Source organism: Neolamprologus brichardi, chromosome 7, assembly GCF_056152115.1.
Source record: "Neolamprologus brichardi isolate AB-2024 chromosome 7, ASM5615211v1, whole genome shotgun sequence".
Lineage (NCBI taxonomy): Eukaryota > Metazoa > Chordata > Actinopteri > Cichliformes > Cichlidae > Neolamprologus > Neolamprologus brichardi.
The window spans coordinates 22,079,224-22,099,797 of record NC_142110.1 but is presented as its reverse complement, the minus strand read 5'-3'; the positions used below and the strand labels follow the sequence as shown (position 1 = coordinate 22,099,797).

Genomic DNA, 20,574 nt, shown 5'->3' with positions numbered 1-20,574 from the left:
CTGTCTGTCATTATCCACATCTATGTTCATGTTTAACATTATATTCACGATTGTTAGTACTTCTGCTAGCACTAGAACCGCAGTAAAACAGTATTTGTGGAATAACGACTGTATTTATTGCAGTTTGACTGCTTTCCCTTTATCCATCGTGGTTGTCTTGAACGCGCACCGGTAGAAGGCGTGGTCAGGAAGTGACATGTCCGCGTCCTTATACGGAGGACCCTCGCCTTTCTTCGGTGACTTGTAGGTTAAATTAGTTTATCTTTTTCGTCTCAAAGTTTCGTCAGTTTTTGCTGGGACAGCGCCCTGCGGAGCTCAGCATGGGTACCGTCCATGCCAGGGTAAGCAAAACTCCGCTAAACGTGCGAGCTGGGACTTTGACCTCCGTGTCTGTGTTTAAGTGAGTTATTTGACAGAGCGGCTGCTGGAGTGAGAGGCCCTCTGCACTGTAATTGAACACTATACAAACAAGGCTCAGGCATTCAGCTCACTGTACAGAGACTGGATTAATTCAGGCCACAAGTTGTAGTTTTTTATTAACCACGGTAAAATGCTAAGAAGCTATTCCAACTGTGTGTTTTAGACTCATAGCATGCTAGTGGTGTCTTTTCTTTTGCTGCAGTTTGAAAGGCTTTGGTGTGCTTAATGAACTTAAGTGAGGGTTGTTTTTTTTCCACTGCTGTACTTATTATGTTTATGTATTTATCTAGTACAGGGCTGTGGGTATGGGTTTATTAATAAATGGGTCATATGTGAATAGGATAACGAAGTGTCCCAGTTTGTGTGGGACTGCACAACAAAATTTTATCCCTTGTCACCCACATATTCAGGCCGTGTCTCACATGTTTTATCGATGATACCATATCTTTAAAACTGAGACTTCTTGTCAGCATTGGTAATGTGCCCCACACAAACATGCTGTTGTAAATTCTTTGCATTAACTATTTAAACTACTTATATCCAGTTTGGTTGTAAGTAGTTTAAATAGTTGTTTTGATTTTTTTCATCTGAATTTTGGAAATGATGGAGAACGTAAGTAAATTATTGTAACTCCCGTTATGAGACCTTAACCTTTTAGAAGTATTTCCACAGACCTGACCTCAATGTCCCCAACAGTATATAGAGCCCCAAGCCTGAATCACCCTGTAAAAATAAAATAGATTTTATGCACATATTCACATATATGCACAATTAATTTCACAGTCCTTTTTGTTTGTTCAGTAAAACACTCTGTGAAGTAATTATATATCCAATTATCCAATATATCCATTTTACTATGTCCTGCAGAGCCTAGACCCTCTGCCCATGCATGGGCCAGAGTTAGGAGTTCAAGCTGACGACATTGATGTTCCGGAGATGGACGAAGAGCCGAAACAAGAAGTTCTTGAAAATAAAGATGTAAGATTTATTCTTTGCCAGATTGTAAATGGGACGTACTCTGATTACCACTGTCACATTGCAATACCTATCTTTACACTATAATTACACTCTGCTTGATAACTCTTAAAAAAGGTGTTTTCTTGACAATATTGTTGTTTTAATATTATTTAGTATTATTTATATATATTTTAAAATTAGCCAATTTATCTAAATAATAACATTTATGTAAATACAAATATATAAATAAATGTATATTTTTTTCTCTTTGGGATCTTTACCATTTTTTTGTGCTTCTGTCTTCTCTGTTTTTCAGGTTGTGGTTCAACAAGTGCATATAGACGGGCTTGGAAGAACCAAAGAGGACCTGCTGACTTATGAAATCTCAGATATTTTCCAGGCAAAGAACTTGATTGATGTAGGTACATATTAATATGTGTGAAATAATTGTTTCCTGTTCAGCTTATGGTTGTGAGTAGTTGTAACACATGGTTCAAACTGTTGTGCAGGTTATGCGAAAGTCCCATGAAGCGCGACAGAAGCTTCTGCGTCTCGGGATCTTCAGAAAAGTTGAAGTTGTTATCGACACCTCACGAGGTACTGGCAGTCACCGTGTGGTCTTCAAAAATGACTTTGTTATGATTACATATCAGACATATTACAATTAAGTCTTTATCTCAAACGTATAAGAAGAAATGAAAGAAAGCCAACCTATTCACGTGATGAAAAATGTTGACCATGTCCTGCTTAAAAAGACATAGGAGGAAGCAAATGCTTGTTCATTCATACTTCTATTTAACTCATCATATTTCTTTTTGTTATAGAGTGTAATATATACATGCACACAAGCTTTAAATGTTAATAGTTATGACACTAAATTTTGACCATTGCAATCAAAATGTAGAGTTTAAGTATTTAACACCCTGTCTCATCTAAACTTCTACTTCTTTGTAAGTGTTTTTAATATATTCTTTCAATTGCAGGCTTATTCATGTGAGATATAGTGGCAAGAAAAAGTAACTGAACCTTTTTGAAATGTTGTATTTATGAATACAGTTGTCTTAAAATATGGCCAGCCAATTTTCTGAGTCACAGTAATGTATAAACACAAGTTAGTTTTGACTAATAGCCGACAATTGATCTTATTGTTCATACTGAATACATTATTCAAACTCACTTTTAGGTCATGGGCCATATACATGCCAATTTGCTCTCAAGTGGGCTGGAGAAATAAAACCAATGCATAATAACTACATAATTACAATGTTTTTCCTTCAGTTTTCACCTTTCTGTAAATGCAAAATAAGTTTATTCTTAGGACAGATAATCTCATCATATTTAAAGCAAAGTTAAAGACAGCTTAGTCCCCAAAATCTGTGCATTAGAGCTCTGTTTTTGTATGTTCATTTTCTGCTGTTACTAGATATACACACGAATTTACAGATCATATTGGAAAAGGCACAACTAACTTGTATGGAACTAGAAATACTTTTAATTCTACATACATTTTCATGTTTGTGTAGTAACAAACATGAAAACAGTGTTTTACCACCCTGCCACTTTCACAGTTTACATCCAGTGGCCCAAAGTTGACCTTGTCGCTTGTCTGGATTCAGAATAGGAATACCAAGACTACTGACATTTAAAGTGGAAACTAGAGTTAGCAAACCTTTAGTCCATGAAGTGAAACAACATTGATCTCAGGTTCAGGTCTCTAGATTCAGCTAAAGGTTTAAATGAGTTATAAGAGCTGGTTAATGTGCCAATGCGTGTCTCTACCATATGCAGGTTACCATGTTGACACACAACAGAAAAAGCTGTTTAAAAAAATTGTTGCACTTCTGCAGTTTGCTCACACACACTCCACATCAGTTTATACAAGTTTATAAACAAACCCGGGTAACTGGAAAGAACTCTACTACTTCCTGGTACTGCATTGATGTATTTGCTTCTGAGTAAATATATAGCAGTTACATATTTTGATTTTTTTTCTCTTCAGGGGAGGATGCTCTTCCTAATGGCCTTGATGTGACCTTTGAAGTCACAGAGCTGAGACGTATGACTGGCAGCTACAACACAATGGTTGGAAACAATGAAGGCAGTATGGTTAGTGCCAAAAAGAGCTTATGTCGTCTTCCACTCTCTGAAAGTAATGCAGTGTTGTACATTTTTCTCTGTGTGTGTTTATGCAGCTGTTTAGTTCAGTGTATTTTGAATATTATAAATATTAGGGAAATGCTGATCAGTTTCTTGATTCTCCTTCATTTCAGGTACTAGGCTTAAAATTACCCAATGTATTGGGTCGGGCAGAAAAACTGACATTCCAGTTCTCCTATGGTACCAAAGAGACATCATACGGTCTGTCTTTCTTCAAACCCCAACCAGGAAACTTTGAACGCAAGTAAGACATGAAAATGATGTGCACATAGGCATTACCTGTATTGAGTCACCCAATATCAATGTAGAAACAAGTTAAACAGTAGAATTTACATTTTTTCAGTCTAGAAAATTAAATATTTTAAAATGTATTAAATCATAATGTTATACGTGTTTCTCTACTTGCTGTAAGTACCCTCACTATGCTGTTGTTGACATTGAGGATTAAGTAGGTAAATGTTTGTGCACTCTTTGCCGTAACTTTCAGTGGGTGTATTTTGTAATTGCAAAGCATTATTGTACTGATGTTTTCCTCTTTTCATATCATTTTCAGTATCACTTTGAATGTCTACAAAGTCACAGGTCAGTTTCCATGGAGTTCACTGCGGGAGACGGATCGAGGCATATCTGCAGAACTGAGCGTAAATACCTGCCTATTTCTGTTTTGTATAACTAAACCTATTTAAACTGGAACATTTTTGAACATGGTTTTGATGAATTAACACATTTGAGTAATATTTTAAATTAGATGAGTTTAAGAAAAATACCAGAAAGTATAAGAATGTTTTAAGAGCTATAAAGTTCATTTCTGAGTTGCAATATTGCTCCAAAGACATAGTTTGGACTTTTCTTGCATAATCTAAAATAAATATGTATATATCTTGGATAATATGTTGTCTCTAGCATTTCATAGGCCTTTATTTAATCATTATTCTTTATTACTTGTAAGGAAACTGCTATATTATAAATGTAGACATATATAAAAAATAGTGCTGTCAAAATTAACGCGTTAACGTAGATTAAGCCGCCATCACGATTAACACGATAAAAAAATTTTTAACGCTATTAACGCATCTGGAGTATGGAGTGCAGAATGACTCAAAATCCCTGAAATATTTCTGTCCACACATTTCTAGCAGTTTGTCCAAGTAGTTAAGTTCGCACACGCGCAAATGGGCAGTAGATCTGGTAGTGACGGGCAGCTGAACCAATCACATTGTGCAAGAAGGAATTTTCTTTTCACCGAAGCACTTGCAGCTTAAAATATCACATTGACGCGAAGCATACGCTAGTCGGGGATGCTGCTAGGACTTTGGCTAACACGTCATCCAGCTTGCGACAAACCACTCACGGAGCATCGGGGGCTCAGTAAGTCTACCCCGGACATAATTGCAATTAATCACAATTAATTACAGAAAATTGTGAGATTAATTAGTTAATTTTTTAATCTATTGACAGCACTAATAAAAAATGAATGTAGCTTCTGGAAACTCTGGAAAGTCAAGCTAATTTTGAAGAGCCATAAACCTGATCACCAGTAGCAGGCGCCTCCTCTGCTTGCCAAAAGAAGTTTGATTGTGTAGAAGTGGAAAAAGGGCCATTTAGCTCACTCGGTAAACAATTTCCTGATAAATTCAAAGGCTCAGTCACATGTTTGAAGTCTTTATTTTAAACAACAAAACTTTCATTTTGTAAATTACAGCCCCTATTAACTGCTTTAGGGTGTGTCTCAGTCATCGCGTGATCGACAGTCGTTACCGTTTCAGACGTCATTGTTCTTTTGTTTCTCAATCAGATCCACCCATCGTTCATTTCATCCAGTTCCTAAACAATCAGGAATCAACACTGAAAATGCTTTCACAATGGGTTTTCATTAATCCATCGCTGATATCAAATTGGCCATCTTTTATGTATAGACTGTGGTTATACAGAATTGAATTCTATACAAACAACAGTTATTAAATGACATCTGATTATCAATACCCATAGTTTCCTGTGTGGAAGACCAGCCAAACTCTGAAGTGGGAAGGAGTATGGAGAGAGCTTGGCTGTCTGGCCCGCACTGCCTCTTTTCCTATACGGGAGGAGAGTGGCCATTCTCTGAAGTCCTCACTCTCGGTATTTGTCTGTTTGTTTTTTGTTTTTAAATTAAAATTTATTTGTTTTACAGTGAGGTTACAGTGAAGTTAAATGCTTATTTTGAAAAGTGGAAAAAGCCTGAATTTTCTCAAAGACTCCGTGGAAATAAACCTGCAAATATGATGTTTTGAATTGCAGCATGCTATGGTGATTGACACCAGAAACTCCTCCATCCTTCCCAGGAAGGGTGGTCTGTTGAAGATCCATCAGGTTTGTTGTTCACCACTAAATTAGATCAATTTTAAATGCTATGTAGAAAGTTAGTGACTATTATCATACACAAGTTTGACATTTTGTTTGGTGGTTGTGTAGGAACTTGCTGGTTACACTGGGGGAGATGCCAGTTTCTTAAAGGAAGACTTTGAGATTCAGCTCAACAAAACACTCTTCTGGGATTCAGTGAGATTTTTCATTTTACATTTCAGTCAGTTGCCACAAAATCTTCCCTAAAATTAGCCTGTTAAAAAGGCTGTTATGCTGATTAGATAGCTTTACTAGCCAATTCATTGACTATATATGGTTAATGATTATTGATGTGCAATAATAAAGTAATGAAAAAATGGCCTGTTAACAGCTGGCCTCTTTTTGCTGATTCAGCTTGACTAAACACTGAATTTTTCCCTCAGGTCCTTTCTGCCTCATTGTGGGGTGGTTTGCTTCTACCCATTGGTGATAAGCCGACAAGTATAGCAGACAGGTACAAACTCACAGCACACTGGCATTACTAACCAGAGGTTTGATGGTCCTAGAGCTTTGTAAATTAGGCTGTTGAAAGCGATGTTGCTGTCGAACATCTATAATGGTTAGCATTTAAATCTTTAAAAGACCACTTTTTATAATGGGAAACTTGGGCGGTGTCTAGTTACAAATAGGATCTTTTTCTACTAATTCAAAGCAGATTTATCTGCCTCCCTTAATGACTGTCTGACTCCGGTGTGGCTCAAAAATTTAAACGGTCTAGTCTTATCCCTAAAACCATCCATCAATCGTTTTCTTCCACTTATCCAGTTCAGGGTTGCGGGTGGGCTGGAGCCTGTTCCAATTGCTGTAGCAAAAGACATATAAAGTTCAGTTTTATTTAAATTTGTTGTGTGTTTTGTACTTTGTTGATATTCTAGGTTCTATCTTGGCGGCCCCACCAGTATCAGGGGTTTCAGTATGTACAGTATGGGCCCACAGAGTGAAGGTGAGGCATTACCTCAGATAAGCTGCTTGGTAACCAGAATGAAGTTTGATGATTAATTGAAAGGTTATGTACTGGCTTTACTGGTATGGCAGGTGACTACCTGGGGGGAGAAGCCTACTGGGCTGGAGGACTCCACCTCTACACCCCTCTACCCTTCAGACCAGGCATGGGAGGCTTTGGTGACCTCTTCCGAACCCACTTCTTCCTCAATGCCGGGAACCTTTGTAACCTCAACTATGGTGAGCTTTTAAAACAGATGAGCACATGCTAGGGCTTGGTCAGACCTTGAGATTTGTGACTGAACTTGTGAATTCAGTTTGACTCACTTTGAACTTGGTTAATGTGCAATAACACTATGTATAATTTTTCTTCTGACAACGTAGTGTTTTATTCTATTGTATATAGTATCTTATTCTTATTATCCTATCCTATTCCATTGTTTTTCTTAATTTTTGCTACTGTAACTTTGCACTGCCCACTTTCTGCAACAAATTTCCCACGTGTGGGACTAATAAAGGTTTATCTTACCTTATCTCTCTCTTATACTTATTTTTACCAAGAACGGATTAGGATTTTATGTTGTTAGGACAAGTATTGCTCAGATTATGAATACATGCATTTGCCTATATGGTTGGGTTCATATGTACATTTTTGGTCAGGTGAGGGGCCACAAGCACATTTGAAGAAACTGGCTGAATGTATACGTTGGTCATATGGACTGGGCATTGTGCTGCGCTTGGGGAACATTGCCAGGCTTGAGCTGAATTACTGCATTCCCATGGGAGTCCAAAGTGGAGACAGGTAATGCTAATTTTATCTGCTAGTCTAAGCTAAGCTAATTGGGACTTATTTACGGTTTCTTTAAATAAATATTAGGCCAATAGAATCACTGTAAATAGATGATGAATGATGAATTTTAGTCTGAAAAGAACAACACATTCTAACTGACCGCAATCAAATTAAGTATAGAGGTGGTTTCTTTAACGTCACTAATTAATTTACTGTACATTACAGATCTGTTTAAATGTGACACTAAAGAACTTATTACTCTAAGTTTGGCAAGTATGAAACAGTGTCAGAACATTGCTATGGGAAAATTAAGAAATGGATTACTTAAAAAAATCTGTATTACATTGCAGTTGTAATGATGTGCAACAGAAATAAGGTAATAATTGTCTTTCAATTACATTTCAATGACTCTTTTTTGTCTTTGCAGGATATGTGACGGGGTCCAGTTTGGAGCAGGAATCAGATTCTTATGAAACTGCATTTCTTTCCTGCCAGATAATTGCTTGTACAGAATTGTTGCAACCAGTTTAGTTCAATAAAACTATTTGCACTGACTTTCTGTTGTGATCTGTATTTTCTTATCATTACATTAGTGAGAGCTAAAACAACTGGTCAACAGACCTGACCTTGAGTATGCCACAAAACTAGCTACGGATGGACAAAGAAAGCTCCATGAATCTAGGTCTTTATTTCCAAAGACTAAATTAAGACCTGTAACTTTGCCATGTGGGAATATACAAATACATGCTACAAACCGATGGGCATTCAGCCTTAAACCACTGCCTCCTTCCTTTTGTGCAACTAGAACTTTTGTGTGGCTGATTAGAAATATATTTTTTAAAAGAAAGATAAACGTGTTTACACTGCCTATACAAGCAGTGTAAAACAAAAAATATGTATATATAAGGGGCATTATACCAATAAAAATAGTATAACTTTACCCGTACTTGTTAGTTAATGTATTATCTGTTTACGCTTAGTTTAGGGCCACAGACCACAACTTCTTCACATGAGTACTTTAACTGCGCATCGATTTGGCGCACACTCGTGTCACGTGCTTGCTGACGCTATGCGATTGGCCAAACCCGCGCATGCGCTGCACTCGGTATTCCGTAGCTTTTTTAGCCAGCACGCCAGAGAGTAGCGCGAAGAAGACAGGCAGTAGGGGGTATTCATTCACGGGCTTCTCGAAATTTCATCTTTCCGTCCCGTTTCCTGACAAGGTAGCTGTCCACATTACGGCGTTGTTTGTTTCGCAGTAGTCCGGCGCGGAGCAAAAGCAACCTGCGACGGGTTTTACTTTGTGGATTTTTCAGAGGTCTTATCTGTGAGTAGCAGTCACTTGAAATCACGCTGATGGCGGTCACAATTGAGGATCTCTATCGTAGCTACGGGATCCTTGCTGATGCCAAGGACAACCTCAGTCAGGTAAATAAACATCACCTTGTACGTTTTAAACTGAACATATTCATGTTGCCTTGCAGCAGTGTATTCTTTTACTTTCAACGTTGATAACTTTTCTGGTTTACATAACATTTGTTTGTGTGTGCTAAGCTAACCGTAGCTAGTTATAGTAATGACCGGGCTAATGTTAATAGCTTCGCCGTGGCGATCCATAAGCCAAACCAAGTTTACTACTACATTCATTATTTTCAAGATTAAGTTTTAAACTTGTCCACTCGCAAAACACTTTTTTCACTTAGGCCACAAATAAGAAGCGGCGATAGTTTTATTCAAATTTCACCGCGATCTATCTCTTTTAGGATGTTATCCTATGCGTGGACATTTTGGTCATATACAGCAACCACGATAAAGCTCAGGTTTTAGAAATTACAAAAGTGAAATGAAAGCGTTATTAAACATTTTGACAAAAAAAATACGTTGGATATTTCTGGGGTGCATATGTTCATTGTGACTGTGAGCTAGATTTCTTACAAAGTGATTTCATTGTAATAACTATTCATATAATAAGCTGCAATAATTACCGAACGTGAGGTAAACTTAAAAAATAAACAAACCCATTTTGCAAATAAACTGAAAACTACAAAACTGTAATCACTTTTTGTGATTTTTTTTTTCTTCCAGACCCATCATTAGATTGACTTTTGAAAATCAGTTAACCGATTTTTGTTGGTAGAACAACAAAGAAAGTGACATAAAATTGTTACTAACTAGTATTCTGTGCTCCTTCAACATGTATGCCATTTTTATTTCTTTATTTCTTACCTTTAGTTTTTCTCGAATCCCCATGTCCGCAGAGTTTAACTCTATCTATACTTAACCTTGGGGTATATTTATTGTCCCAAGTAACGACTTTGATGTGCCATCATTCTGCAGCACAAAGATGCCTACCAGGTAATAGTGGATGGTGTGAAGGGTGGCCCCAAGGAGAAGCGTCTGGCAGCACAGTTTATTCCCAAGTTCTTCAGCAGCTTTCCCGAACTTGCAGATGCAGCTATTAATGCCCAACTAGATCTCTGTGAAGATGAGGATGTTTCGGTGAGTATTAACTAACATATGTAGCCATGAATCTAAATACCTCCAACAGTAGCTGCAAGTTTTGATTTGTCTGTTTCCAGATTGATATTGGGGCGCTTTCAGTTCCCGATATTAATATTTATTTTTCTGTGTACTTTTCATTGACCAGATCCGACGTCAGGCCATCAAAGAGCTCCCGCACTTTGCAACTGGTGACAACATCCCCAGAGTTGCAGATATTCTCACTCAGCTTCTTCAGACAGGTAACAATTATTCAGATTTCACAAAGCTACTCAGACCCCACCAGTATTGTTTATCTCTGCTAATGTTTATTGATGTTTTTGTGCTTTCAGATGATACGGCTGAGTTTAACCAAGTGAATGCAGCACTTATTTCTATCTTCAAAATGGATGCCAGGGGTGAGTTTCTCTTTCCCCTGGGGGAAAACTGAAATGCAGCTAGGCCTGTTTTAATTATTAAAATGGACGTTGTTCACCCTGCCAGCTTTTTTCTGCTTATAACCCTGGGATATTGGAGTGCAAACATTTACCTGAGAATATATTTACTTGTGCGTAATATCATGCTGTAACACATGTATTAGATGTTTATTCAGAAAGGGCACTCCATATATATCACAACATTTTTTTAAATTTCTTTCTTTGTTTTTTGTCATTTAGGAACCCTTGGGGGACTCTTCTCTCAGATCCTGCAGGGAGAGGATATAGTGCGAGAAAGGGCCATCAAGTTTCTGTCAACTAAACTGAAGACCCTGCCAGAGGATGTCATGACAAAGGAGGTGGAGGAGTACGTCTTTGCAGAAACAAAGAAGGTTTGTAGATAGTGTAGAACTGATTAACGAGTGCTCGTTTAGGTGTAAGTTGCTCTGTGCCTGAATGTAACAAGGGTAATTTGCATGAGAAGACACATGGCTGTCCAGACTAGGGGTGTGTATAGAGTGCTGATTGTTTTGGGTGTGCCTGATGATCTTGTCTTTGTTTTGTTAATTACTGACATCGACTATCCTGTGACGATGTGAATCCCTCAACCCTTGTTTAATCCATTTAAGTGGAGTTGTTTTGGGTATGACCTTAAAAAGCAGAGGTGAGTCTCTCTCACTTGCCTATTGGCTACTTTCATCGCAACTGAGCTATCCTTAGTGGTCCTTCGTAGAGAAGGGCGAGTAAACACGTAAACAAGCAGCTGTTTTTTTTTTTTTTTATGTGCATTAACGTTATATAAAAATTTAACAGTGCAAATGCAAATTCCTTGCTGACAAAACTTAAAAAGAAGTTATACACACACAATACAGTAATATTATCTTGAAGCACAGTACGTATCACTCCGCAAGGCTTCTGCCTACGATAGCCGTAATGCTCCGACAATCCATCGAGCGGTGCGGTTTCTTTGCTTAGCAAAGTTGTACTAAAACATTTGACAGATTTTCGAGCGCCGTGTACGACATAAAATCGTTTCGAGGTCAGTAAACACAACCAGAATACATAAGGCACACGGGATTATAAGGGGCGCTGTCGATTTTCAGAAAAATCAAAGGATTGATTTTAAGTGTCGTGTATTTTCCAAAAAACACGGTAATAACGACGGCCCGCTAGCATGCTCTACCAAAAAGTGCTTTGTCGTGTATCTGACAAACAAAAGCAAACCCAGTTCCAAACCACTGAAGTTGAACCATTTTTACAAGCGAATTCTGGTTCATCCGTTTCATTCAACGATCCACTTTCGCCCTTCTCATTCTCCGTCGCCGCCATGCTTTTTCCGCCATGTGCGTATGGAAACAAAGGCACCGTGCATGCGCGTTTTACCCATATTCTATCGCAATATTTCATTTTCTTATCGTTGCCCAACATTATATCGGTATTACAGTGAATGGTATAGCTGTCCAGTAGGTATTGGACCATAAATTTAGCATTGCAAAAAAATCTTTTTTGACCAAATTTTGGTTGGCTGTAGGAACAAAAATTGACAAGTTGCAATAAGTCACAAATGAACATTTTTGCATAACAAGACAAGAACACATTCTGAGCAGTTGTTTCTCCTCTCTGCAGGTGATGGAGGATGTGACAGGAGAGGAGTTTGTGCTGTTGATGCGTGTAGTGTCGGGTCTACGGGTACTGCAGACTGTAAATGGGAGGCAGCAGCTGGTGGAGCTGGTGGTAGAGCAAGCTTTCCTGGAGCAGGCCCTCAACCCAGCTGACCCTGACACTGTGGACCGCCTTCTGCAGTGCACACGCCAGGCCCTACCACTGTTCTCTGTAAGTACAACTTATGCACTTTAAAGCAGAGGTGTTAAAATCAAATCATCTCGTATAAGAAGCTTTTGTTTTACTGGTCTATTCAATTAAATTGTTCTTTTACTTTGAGTTATGTTACTTTATATAATTAGTCATGGTTTTTTTTTTTTTGTCTCCTGTAGAAAAATGTCCATTCCACACGTTTTGTAACCTACTTCTGTGAACACGTCCTGCCAAACCTCAGCGCCCTGACAAGTCCTGTGGCTGAGTTGGACATTCAGTTGGAAGTGAGTACCTTTAACTGTAAATGAGTGATCCTGAAGTGAGTTTAAAATGTAATACTGGTTAGTGTATCACGCTCACTCTTATGTAGTTGTATGTGGATGTTGTGAAATTAGTTTAATATTAATACAGTTGTTTATTGTCAGTATTTATAACTTGTAAGAGGAAATCAACCTGCTTGGTGTCCCTCTCTCAGTGATCTCTAAAGATGACAGAGCACCTATCAAGCGCAAATTGATATCACTTATGTTGAGTACAACAAATTTCCTCAACCACATTCAGATCACACCCTCTCAAACTTTTTTGGTGGAAAACCTGTAATTCTAACCCCAAAATTCTGCTGGTCAGCAGCGGTGCACACAAAGTATAGTTTTCTAGGTTGGATTTAGTCAGCTCAGCCCAGCAATGACTGGCATGACAAATATGGTGACTGGTGTGAGGTCAAGATTCATAACTTTTGACATTTGGTGAGTGGTTGTAGTAGTAAACAAAGGCAGCATGACAGCCACCTGTTAGGGGTGTTAGCCAAATGCATGTTGCTAATGGGTCATTAGTCTGCACCATGTAACAATGCTTCTCATTAGCGATGCATATTACACTGAGATCTGCTAAGCTCTCTCTATCTCTGTCTCTGTGTAGGTGCTAAAGCTGTTGGCTGAGATGAGTCCGTTCTGTGGAGATATGGAAAAGCTGGAGGCCAACCTCAACATGCTGTTTACCAAGCTGCTGGTAAGAAAGACTTGTCCTGTTTTACTTGGACTGAATAAGGAATACATGGAAATGCACCAGAATCATCCAAATCCACCAGTAGTTTCTCTCAGATTCTGAAACATTGTTCTTATTTTTTTATTTATTTTTATTTTTGTTTTATGTTAACATTTATGCAGGCTGGTCAGTCAGTTTTTGCTCTTTCCTTTTCCATAATTACATTGTTCCATATCCTCCTGATAATCAGCCTATTCAGTTATGTCCTCTGGACATTTGCTTTTGGTCTGTATCTTTTGACTCATTTGAGCTACCCTGCTTAGTCCTGATGTACTAAATAGAGGACATCCTGGGTTTTCCATTGATATTGTATGTGTTTGGGTGGCCTCTTTAAGCTCCAAAGAGGAAGGAAATCACAAAAAAGTGGGAAAATTATTTTTTTTTTCTCCTTGGTTCTCTGTTTTAGTGATGTCACGATTCCAAAAATGTAGTCGTCCGTACCAATATCAATAGAATTAAACCATTCTCAATACCCAGTTTAATATAAAAAAGGAATGATCTTCCCATGTACTTAAATAACAATAAAAATAAACTCCTTTTATTAAAAAGTTGTCTGAAAACACTGACATGCTGGCAAATCATTTGTTTGAAATGTTAGTGTTAGATTTTGTTCACTAAAATGTTTGGATGTTTGCCAAACTAATGTTGCATTCCCATTATGTTAGCATGTGTCATAATTTCCACCACTGCTTCAATACAGTGTTTGCTTTTTTCCTAAAATTCTCACTTATCTTAGACTGAGTAACATTTCTGAATTTCACCACTGTATAAATCTCAGCTGCAACAATGGATACATACATATGCATCATTAGTTGTTGTTTTAACATATGTTTCCAGTGTCTGAATGGGGAACAGTCTAATATTGTATTCATTTATTTCAAGTCACCATGAAAGTTTGAGCTTTCTCAGACAAATGCTGCGCTAATCCAAATAATATTTTCATTATTTTTCATACTTTTTTTTTTTTGTTTATTTAGGAGTTTATGCCGCTGCCTCCAGAAGAAGTGGAGAATGGTGAGAATTCGGCAAGCGAGGAACCCAAACTACAGTTCAGCTATGTAGAGTGTCTCCTGTACAGCTTCCACCAGCTGGGCAAGAAGCTGCCAGACTTCCTTCTTGACAAAGTGGACGCTGAGCGCCTTAAAGACTTCAAGATCAGGTGAGGAATCAACTCAGTTTGTTGATAAAATCAAATGGTTTACACAAAGTGTGAATTTTAGCAAGACTGTTGTGTTTGACATAGATCATCAGCACACTTTTGACTAAATTAATAGAGTCACTATTAATTTAAATGTACTTTCTGTTTAACAGGTTACAATATTTTGCCAGAGGCCTGCAAGTTTACATCAGACAGCTGCGAGTTGCACTGCAAGGAAAGACGGGAGATGCTCTAAAGACAGAAGAGGTAACATCTGTCAGCTGACATGTAATTGTTTAATATACTAGGAACTAGTTAACTAAGCAATCAATGACAGATCAGAAAAGGGTAATTTTGTTCTTTCAACAGCCCTGCTGTAAAGTATCATTGACTAAGTTGTGTTTATGTAATCAGAACAAGATCAAAGTGGTGGCCCTCAAGATCACAAACAACATCAACGTCCTCATCAAGGTAAGGCGTGAGCCTGTCTAATTTAATAAACCACACTAGGTTGCTTATATCTTGTGGTCAGTTAATAAACCAGATGAATAAAATGTAATTTGCTGATTGCTGTGTTCTGTCTTCTAATTGGTTGGGTTTGTTTTCTTTTTTTTTTCTCCATTGCAGGATCTCTTCCACAACCCTCCATCATACAAGAGCACAGTCACTCTGTCCTGGAAACCTGTACAGAAGGCAGAGGCTGTAGCGTAAGTCGGCTCCTCCTTCTTGTTAATGTTACTTCTAGTCAAGAGATGTTAGAAATACTTGTAATGTAGCAGTGAGGCTTGATGTGTGGAATCTGAATTGGAGCTTCATATACCTTTTCTTCTTGTTTTTAGGCCTAAGCGTCCATCAACTGAGGAGATGGGATCAGGAGGCAGCACAAAAAAACAGATCTCTCCTCAGTCCCGGAGGGATGCACGACAGATCTACAATCCTCCCAGTGGCAAGTACAGCGCCTCCATTGGAAACTTTAACTATGGTGAGTGTTTGGTGGCACTTTGGGGTTTTTACACTGTGTCACATGTTGACATTATTTATTTTATGTCAGACAGCTATAGTAGAGGAAACAAATAGAGTTTCCTTTCTGTATCTGGAATCTACAGTATAACTTTGGATAACTGCCCATATCTTCACTTCATGGTTGATTACACTAACTTGACTTTGGGTTAATCTTGGAACCCTTAACTTGAGTGGAATTCACATGTGGGTCATTTTGTGGACATCATTGGCTAGTGAAGAATTACTAGTATGCAACTTACCCAGACACTCCTCCAAAACAAAACTGTGTGTAGCCCCATGATATTGATTGTACACTACCACTCGGAGAAAGTATACAGTTAAAAGATATACTGCGTCTGAACTTCATGTAGCCAAAGACTGCTCAATGACAGTGCTTAGTACTGCTCTGACTACAGTCTAATGTAAGCCAGAACATTTCCACCACCAAATATCCTGCCCTTTGTCTACAGATACCTACACTACTGTAAAAATAAGTTCATAGTACATTGACACATAAATATCAGTTTACGTATCAATGTTGGGCAACAGGATCTCATTTAGGTAAAAGGATGGCTTACTGGAGAAAAACTGCACATTTTAAATGTGTTTGTGACACACAACTCCCCATCAGATCATTGTAAAAATGTCTTAATATGAGTGTGGCAATGTGATTGAAGTCCAATATGACACTAACCTGCTTGTTTTCGACATTTTTCACTCTAGAGCAGCGTGGTGGCTTCAGAGGAGGCCGAGGAAGAGGTTTCGGAGGCAGAGGCAACAGGAGCCGAGGCCGGATCTACTGAGGCGGACACACAAACGCAGAGTACATATTGCTCATAGAACTGCATCACATCAGGATTTTTTTTCCCACACCACCACGGACTATTTTTCATCTACTTAACTTTTTTTTTTTTTTTTTACTTTCACTTGTACGGAGGATTTTTATTTGCTTTGTTTTGGGAGGGGAGGGGAATTCTGCCTTCAGAACATCAGAAAACAGACTTTTCTACTTGCCACTTCAGCATTTACTTCCTGTATTCTTCTCATGTGTGGTCATAAAAAAAATGTAAATGTGTTTTTTGCCCCTCGAGTTTTAAACATTATTCTGTGTATTTTTGTGGAACAAAAGACTGCCAAGTTGTAACCGATAAATATTTTTGTCAGATTGTAGTAGAAAAAGATGATGATCCTCTTGTTAATGACATACATTACATGTTAATGAATGCTTTTTGTTTCTACCGTTTTATTTAATCTTGGTTTTCTTTTTTTATTTGAGTTTAATTTCAATTGGCTGATTGTGCTACTTTGTATGAATCAATGAAGTAGTTTCATTGGATTTTTATGATAAACTTGTATGGAAGTATGAACTATAAGGTTTTGTTGTATTTGTTGTCAGATTGCAAATTTGGTATTGCATCAGGATAACACAAAACGCCTCCACCCTAAATCTTCAGATTTTTATCAGAGCACAACTTGAATCAAAGTTTGAAACCTTTTCCAAGCTTGTTGAATTCTCCTCCTTCCATTCTTTCTGCCCCACCACATTTTCACTCACAAACCTGTTCATCGCATTTGGCATTTCTACCCTCCTGTCTTTCCTTTTCCCTTTTTCTGTTTGCTCTCACGTAAATCTGTACCAAACCAGAGTGAAGACGGGATAAATTTAGCCCACGATTTCTGGCATCTACAAATAGAATACACACGAGTGCCTTCTCCCCTGTCTATATGACTGCATCAGTCTTCCCCTCCCCAATCTGGTAAGTGTGTGTGTGTCTCAGAGCTTTGAAGAGGAAAAGGGTAGAATTTGGCTCTCAGTAATAGAAAGGAATATAAATAGTTGCTGCCTTGTTTAAACAGACTATTTAAACACCCAGGTGGTGGAGGATGTGCTTCTTTTAGGTACATTGAGACATGCATTTTTAGCTTTATATTTTTAGTCTCATGATCAACTACAGTAACTTTGGTTTACAGTTCAACATAACTTATAAGCCTTTACTGGTGCTTGATATAGCCCCAGTTCATCTGTGTGTTTGTCCTTGAAGCCCAGAGTTGTAATTTGGCTTTTGCCTAAATACTTCACCTTATAATGTGGAACTGTGGTCACCATTGATATGACTGCCTTTCCTGCACAACCTGTACTTGTGATAAGATTAAGGAATATTATTCCTTGAATATAATTGAAACTGGTGTTTTAGTACATGTTATTTTTTTTAACACACATCTTAACCATCTCCCTCTAGTCAGTTGTTTGGATTCACAGCTCAGTGACTGAATTTTTGAGGATAAAGGGTTTTGTACGTTGTTTTACTTGTAATTGAAGCAACACACGAAGCAAGCTGTACTGGATGACCTCAGTCCACCTCTAAAGCAAACCTAACTTGGTGCATGGCTGTCGTGATTTCTAATCTTAAATAGATTTTACCATGTATTTATTTGTTTAATCTTGCTTCTTGAAGTTTAATAGTAACTTTAAAGCAAGTCCTAAAATGTGTTCGGGAAAAAACCCGTTCAAAACTTGTTCTAATAAAGATTCAAGACAAACACATGCACACGGAGTAAGCTCTCAGTGGGCGCTACAGGTCCTCATGTGAAAACACGTGTGCTGTGTGTGTAGGTGGATGTTTTGAAGCAGTGGGGGCGCTCAAACTCTCCATTTTTCTGAATCGTCTGTGGCAGCTTTTTACAGTGAGAAAATCAAATCGTCCGAACGGTTAAAAACAAGAAAATATAAGCCTACAGGTTAAGAGAGGAGCGCAACACAACATTCAGGTTGTCTCACTGCTTGAAATGCGATCCAAGTATAAGGTGGAGGAACATTTAAATTACACTGAAAGAATGATCCGGCATTCAAAAGTGATCGTTATATAAATGTGGCATCTTTTAATATGCTCTTTCTGGTTGCTTTACTGCAGCACAGCTGCTGCAGGAACAAATAAGTGTTGTATTTTCTTACTCAGTTGTATATAGCATTTGTATTCTATTTTATTCTATTGTATATAGTATTTTATTTTATTGCATTCCAGTGTTTTCTAATTTCTGCTACATAACTTTGCACTTTTGCTGTAACGAAACAAATTTCCCACCTGTGGGACTAATAAAAATCATCTTATCTTATCTTAAATAGAAACCAGACCTGTCCACAGGTTGTCTCTTGTCTTTGCAGAGTTTCCCCTCTAGAGGGCGACCCAGGCCAGGGTTTTCCTCCCAAACGTTGCCAGATCTATTTTTATTCCACCGAACGAGTCACTTAAACCTTCCACGGTGTCTTTTTTGTCTCTCTTTGTATTGCTGCTCGTGTTCAGGCGCATGGAGGAACACTGAGATCCGGGCAAAGAAAGTAATAATATTCCTAAATCACTTACCACCACCCTGCTACCCCCATAAGCTTCGCCCCCTTTGTCATGACTGAAGGTGAATTATTTACCACCCGGTCTGTTTGTGTCGGTCACTGCTTGCCATGTAGAGTGCTGGTGTACTCTAGAAAACTGCTAATGGTCCACGATTACCAACTGCTTGACATATGTGCAAAATAACCGACATAAATGTCTGTGATATAATGGCTAGCACAATTTCGTGGTAATGTACGTTTTCTCCCTTTCTTTATTTCATTATTTTTCTTTTCTTGAAAAAATATATTTACACTAAATAGAGTCTGATCATTTCTGTTTGCTCTTACTGCACCGTTTTTGTCTTTATGTAGCGTTTATGGTCTAAGTTTATGTTTATGGTAAGCCGTTGGGGCAGAGTTTGGTTGGGGACAGTAGGGGGCGCTATTAGACCAAGAAAAACCCTCCCTTCATTGATCGTGACCAGGTATTTCCCAAACCAGCCTGCCAGCCGCCAGCCAGCAAATGCCTGGCACATGCGTTTTGTGTGGCACGCACGCACACACACGCACGCACACAGACACCAATGACGGAGCTGAAAATAATCAAGTGGTGGAGGAGGAGTGGGCGGCAGCAGCGGGAGAAGAAGCGAAGACGACCCTCAGAGAGAAAGAGAGAGGGAAGGAGCGACTGTACGAACCCATGTGAGAGTAGAAGTAAAGGTAAATCAACAGTCTTGAAGCTCTCGGTGGAACTCGATGGGTTTCCTCACTTTATTAACAACCTTTGAGAGGGGGTGTTGTTGGTGGGGTGATCAAGTAAGGCCTTCATACCTCAACGGAGCTGAGACCAAATCTACACCTGTCATAAATGGGTGTGTGTTGGTAAACATACTGCAGTTAAGCTTCTTCCGTGTATTTTATTGTTTACTGCTATGAGCATATATGACTTTGTGTATTGTGCACATTTAATTGTTGCAGTTCTGACAAATGTACAAGGTTGTGTCGTGGCACCTTGTATCATGACTTCTAACATGCTCCTTGTTTGTCCTCCAAGCTCCACTTTTGTACACTATACAATGCAGAATTGTGATTGGCTGCAGTGGATTTTTGTTTGTGATTATTTTTTCAGAAGTGTATGCATGAAAAAAGAGAATTTAAAGTTTGAGTATAAACTGCAGCAGCTGCCTCTGAAGTTAAGGAACAGACATGAGGGAGAGCAGTAGACAGCAACAGGAAGACTGCTTCTTGGAAGTAAAGCAGTTTATCAGGTTTTTTCCTCTATCTATTCTAATATTCAAGTGTCCTCTCTATACCCAACAGGATGAAAAGCCTCACGTGAACTCTAAATTTAATTTATAGGGGTGCTGTTTAAATACAGAAGCTAGAATGGGAATAAGAGTGATGGGGATTTTTGCGGGGGGTAAGAACATTAAGACATTGAGAATGACCAACCAAAGGTATCTATGAGAAATCCCCTGAAGTAATAAACTTAAGTGCTCCACAATTTTGGCATCAAGCATCATTAGGTTAACTCTTTAATGTAAAGAAATGTCCACCACAGACGACCGTTCCTGGATTTTCACCCTTCCTTGCCCTCATGAATGTCTGTGTGTTTTAAGAGCCTAACGAGAGCTGTCCAAGGTGCTGAAGCTCTCTGGGCGTAGATGGAGCCTGAAGAAGTTGT

The 20,574-nt window shown here is 38.5% G+C and overlaps 2 protein-coding genes across 3 annotated transcripts; both read left to right on the top strand.

Moving 5' to 3' along the window:
* The first annotated feature begins 180 nt into the window (after window positions 1-180).
* Window positions 181-8,205, top strand: samm50 (SAMM50 sorting and assembly machinery component). Of its 2 annotated transcripts, none has more exons than XM_006782402.3 (15): window positions 181-341; window positions 1,288-1,398; window positions 1,694-1,795; window positions 1,887-1,974; window positions 3,377-3,483; window positions 3,648-3,778; window positions 4,088-4,175; window positions 5,524-5,652; window positions 5,812-5,883; window positions 5,986-6,072; window positions 6,300-6,370; window positions 6,792-6,859; window positions 6,952-7,098; window positions 7,519-7,660; window positions 8,076-8,205. In XM_006782402.3, exons 1-15 carry the CDS (start codon window positions 321-323, stop codon window positions 8,119-8,121), a joined length of 1,410 nt encoding a protein of 469 aa, XP_006782465.1. In that variant the 5' UTR covers window positions 181-320; the 3' UTR covers window positions 8,122-8,205. The 2 variants fall into 2 exon arrangements, with proteins under 2 accessions (XP_006782465.1, XP_087699438.1); XM_087843312.1 differs by having other exon boundaries at window positions 6,792-6,861; window positions 6,945-7,098.
* A 556-nt stretch (window positions 8,206-8,761) lies between these two features.
* On the top strand, window positions 8,762-16,929 carry api5 (apoptosis inhibitor 5). The gene is made up of 14 exons (XM_006782403.3): window positions 8,762-9,076; window positions 9,986-10,147; window positions 10,296-10,389; window positions 10,480-10,545; window positions 10,804-10,955; window positions 12,190-12,396; window positions 12,558-12,662; window positions 13,297-13,386; window positions 14,400-14,581; window positions 14,734-14,827; window positions 14,975-15,031; window positions 15,188-15,267; window positions 15,400-15,542; window positions 16,286-16,929. Exons 1-14 carry the CDS (start codon window positions 9,005-9,007, stop codon window positions 16,363-16,365), a joined length of 1,584 nt encoding a protein of 527 aa, XP_006782466.1. The 5' UTR covers window positions 8,762-9,004; the 3' UTR covers window positions 16,366-16,929.
* The last annotated feature ends 3,645 nt before the right edge of the window (window positions 16,930-20,574 follow it).

Coding starts and splice junctions, on each gene's coding strand:
- samm50 (XM_087843312.1), top strand. CDS start 321: ATGGGTACCGTCCATGCCAGG. Junction 3,484..3,647: donor GAAACAATGAAGGCAGTATG/GTTAGTGCCAAA, acceptor CCTTCATTTCAG/GTACTAGGCTTAAAATTACC. Junction 6,371..6,791: donor CCGACAAGTATAGCAGACAG/GTACAAACTCAC, acceptor TTGATATTCTAG/GTTCTATCTTGGCGGCCCCA.
- api5 (XM_006782403.3), top strand. CDS start 9,005: ATGGCGGTCACAATTGAGGATCTCTATCGTAGCTACGGGATCCTTGCT. Junction 12,397..12,557: donor AGGCCCTACCACTGTTCTCT/GTAAGTACAACT, acceptor TGTCTCCTGTAG/AAAAATGTCCATTCCACACG. Junction 12,663..13,296: donor AGTTGGACATTCAGTTGGAA/GTGAGTACCTTT, acceptor GTCTCTGTGTAG/GTGCTAAAGCTGTTGGCTGA.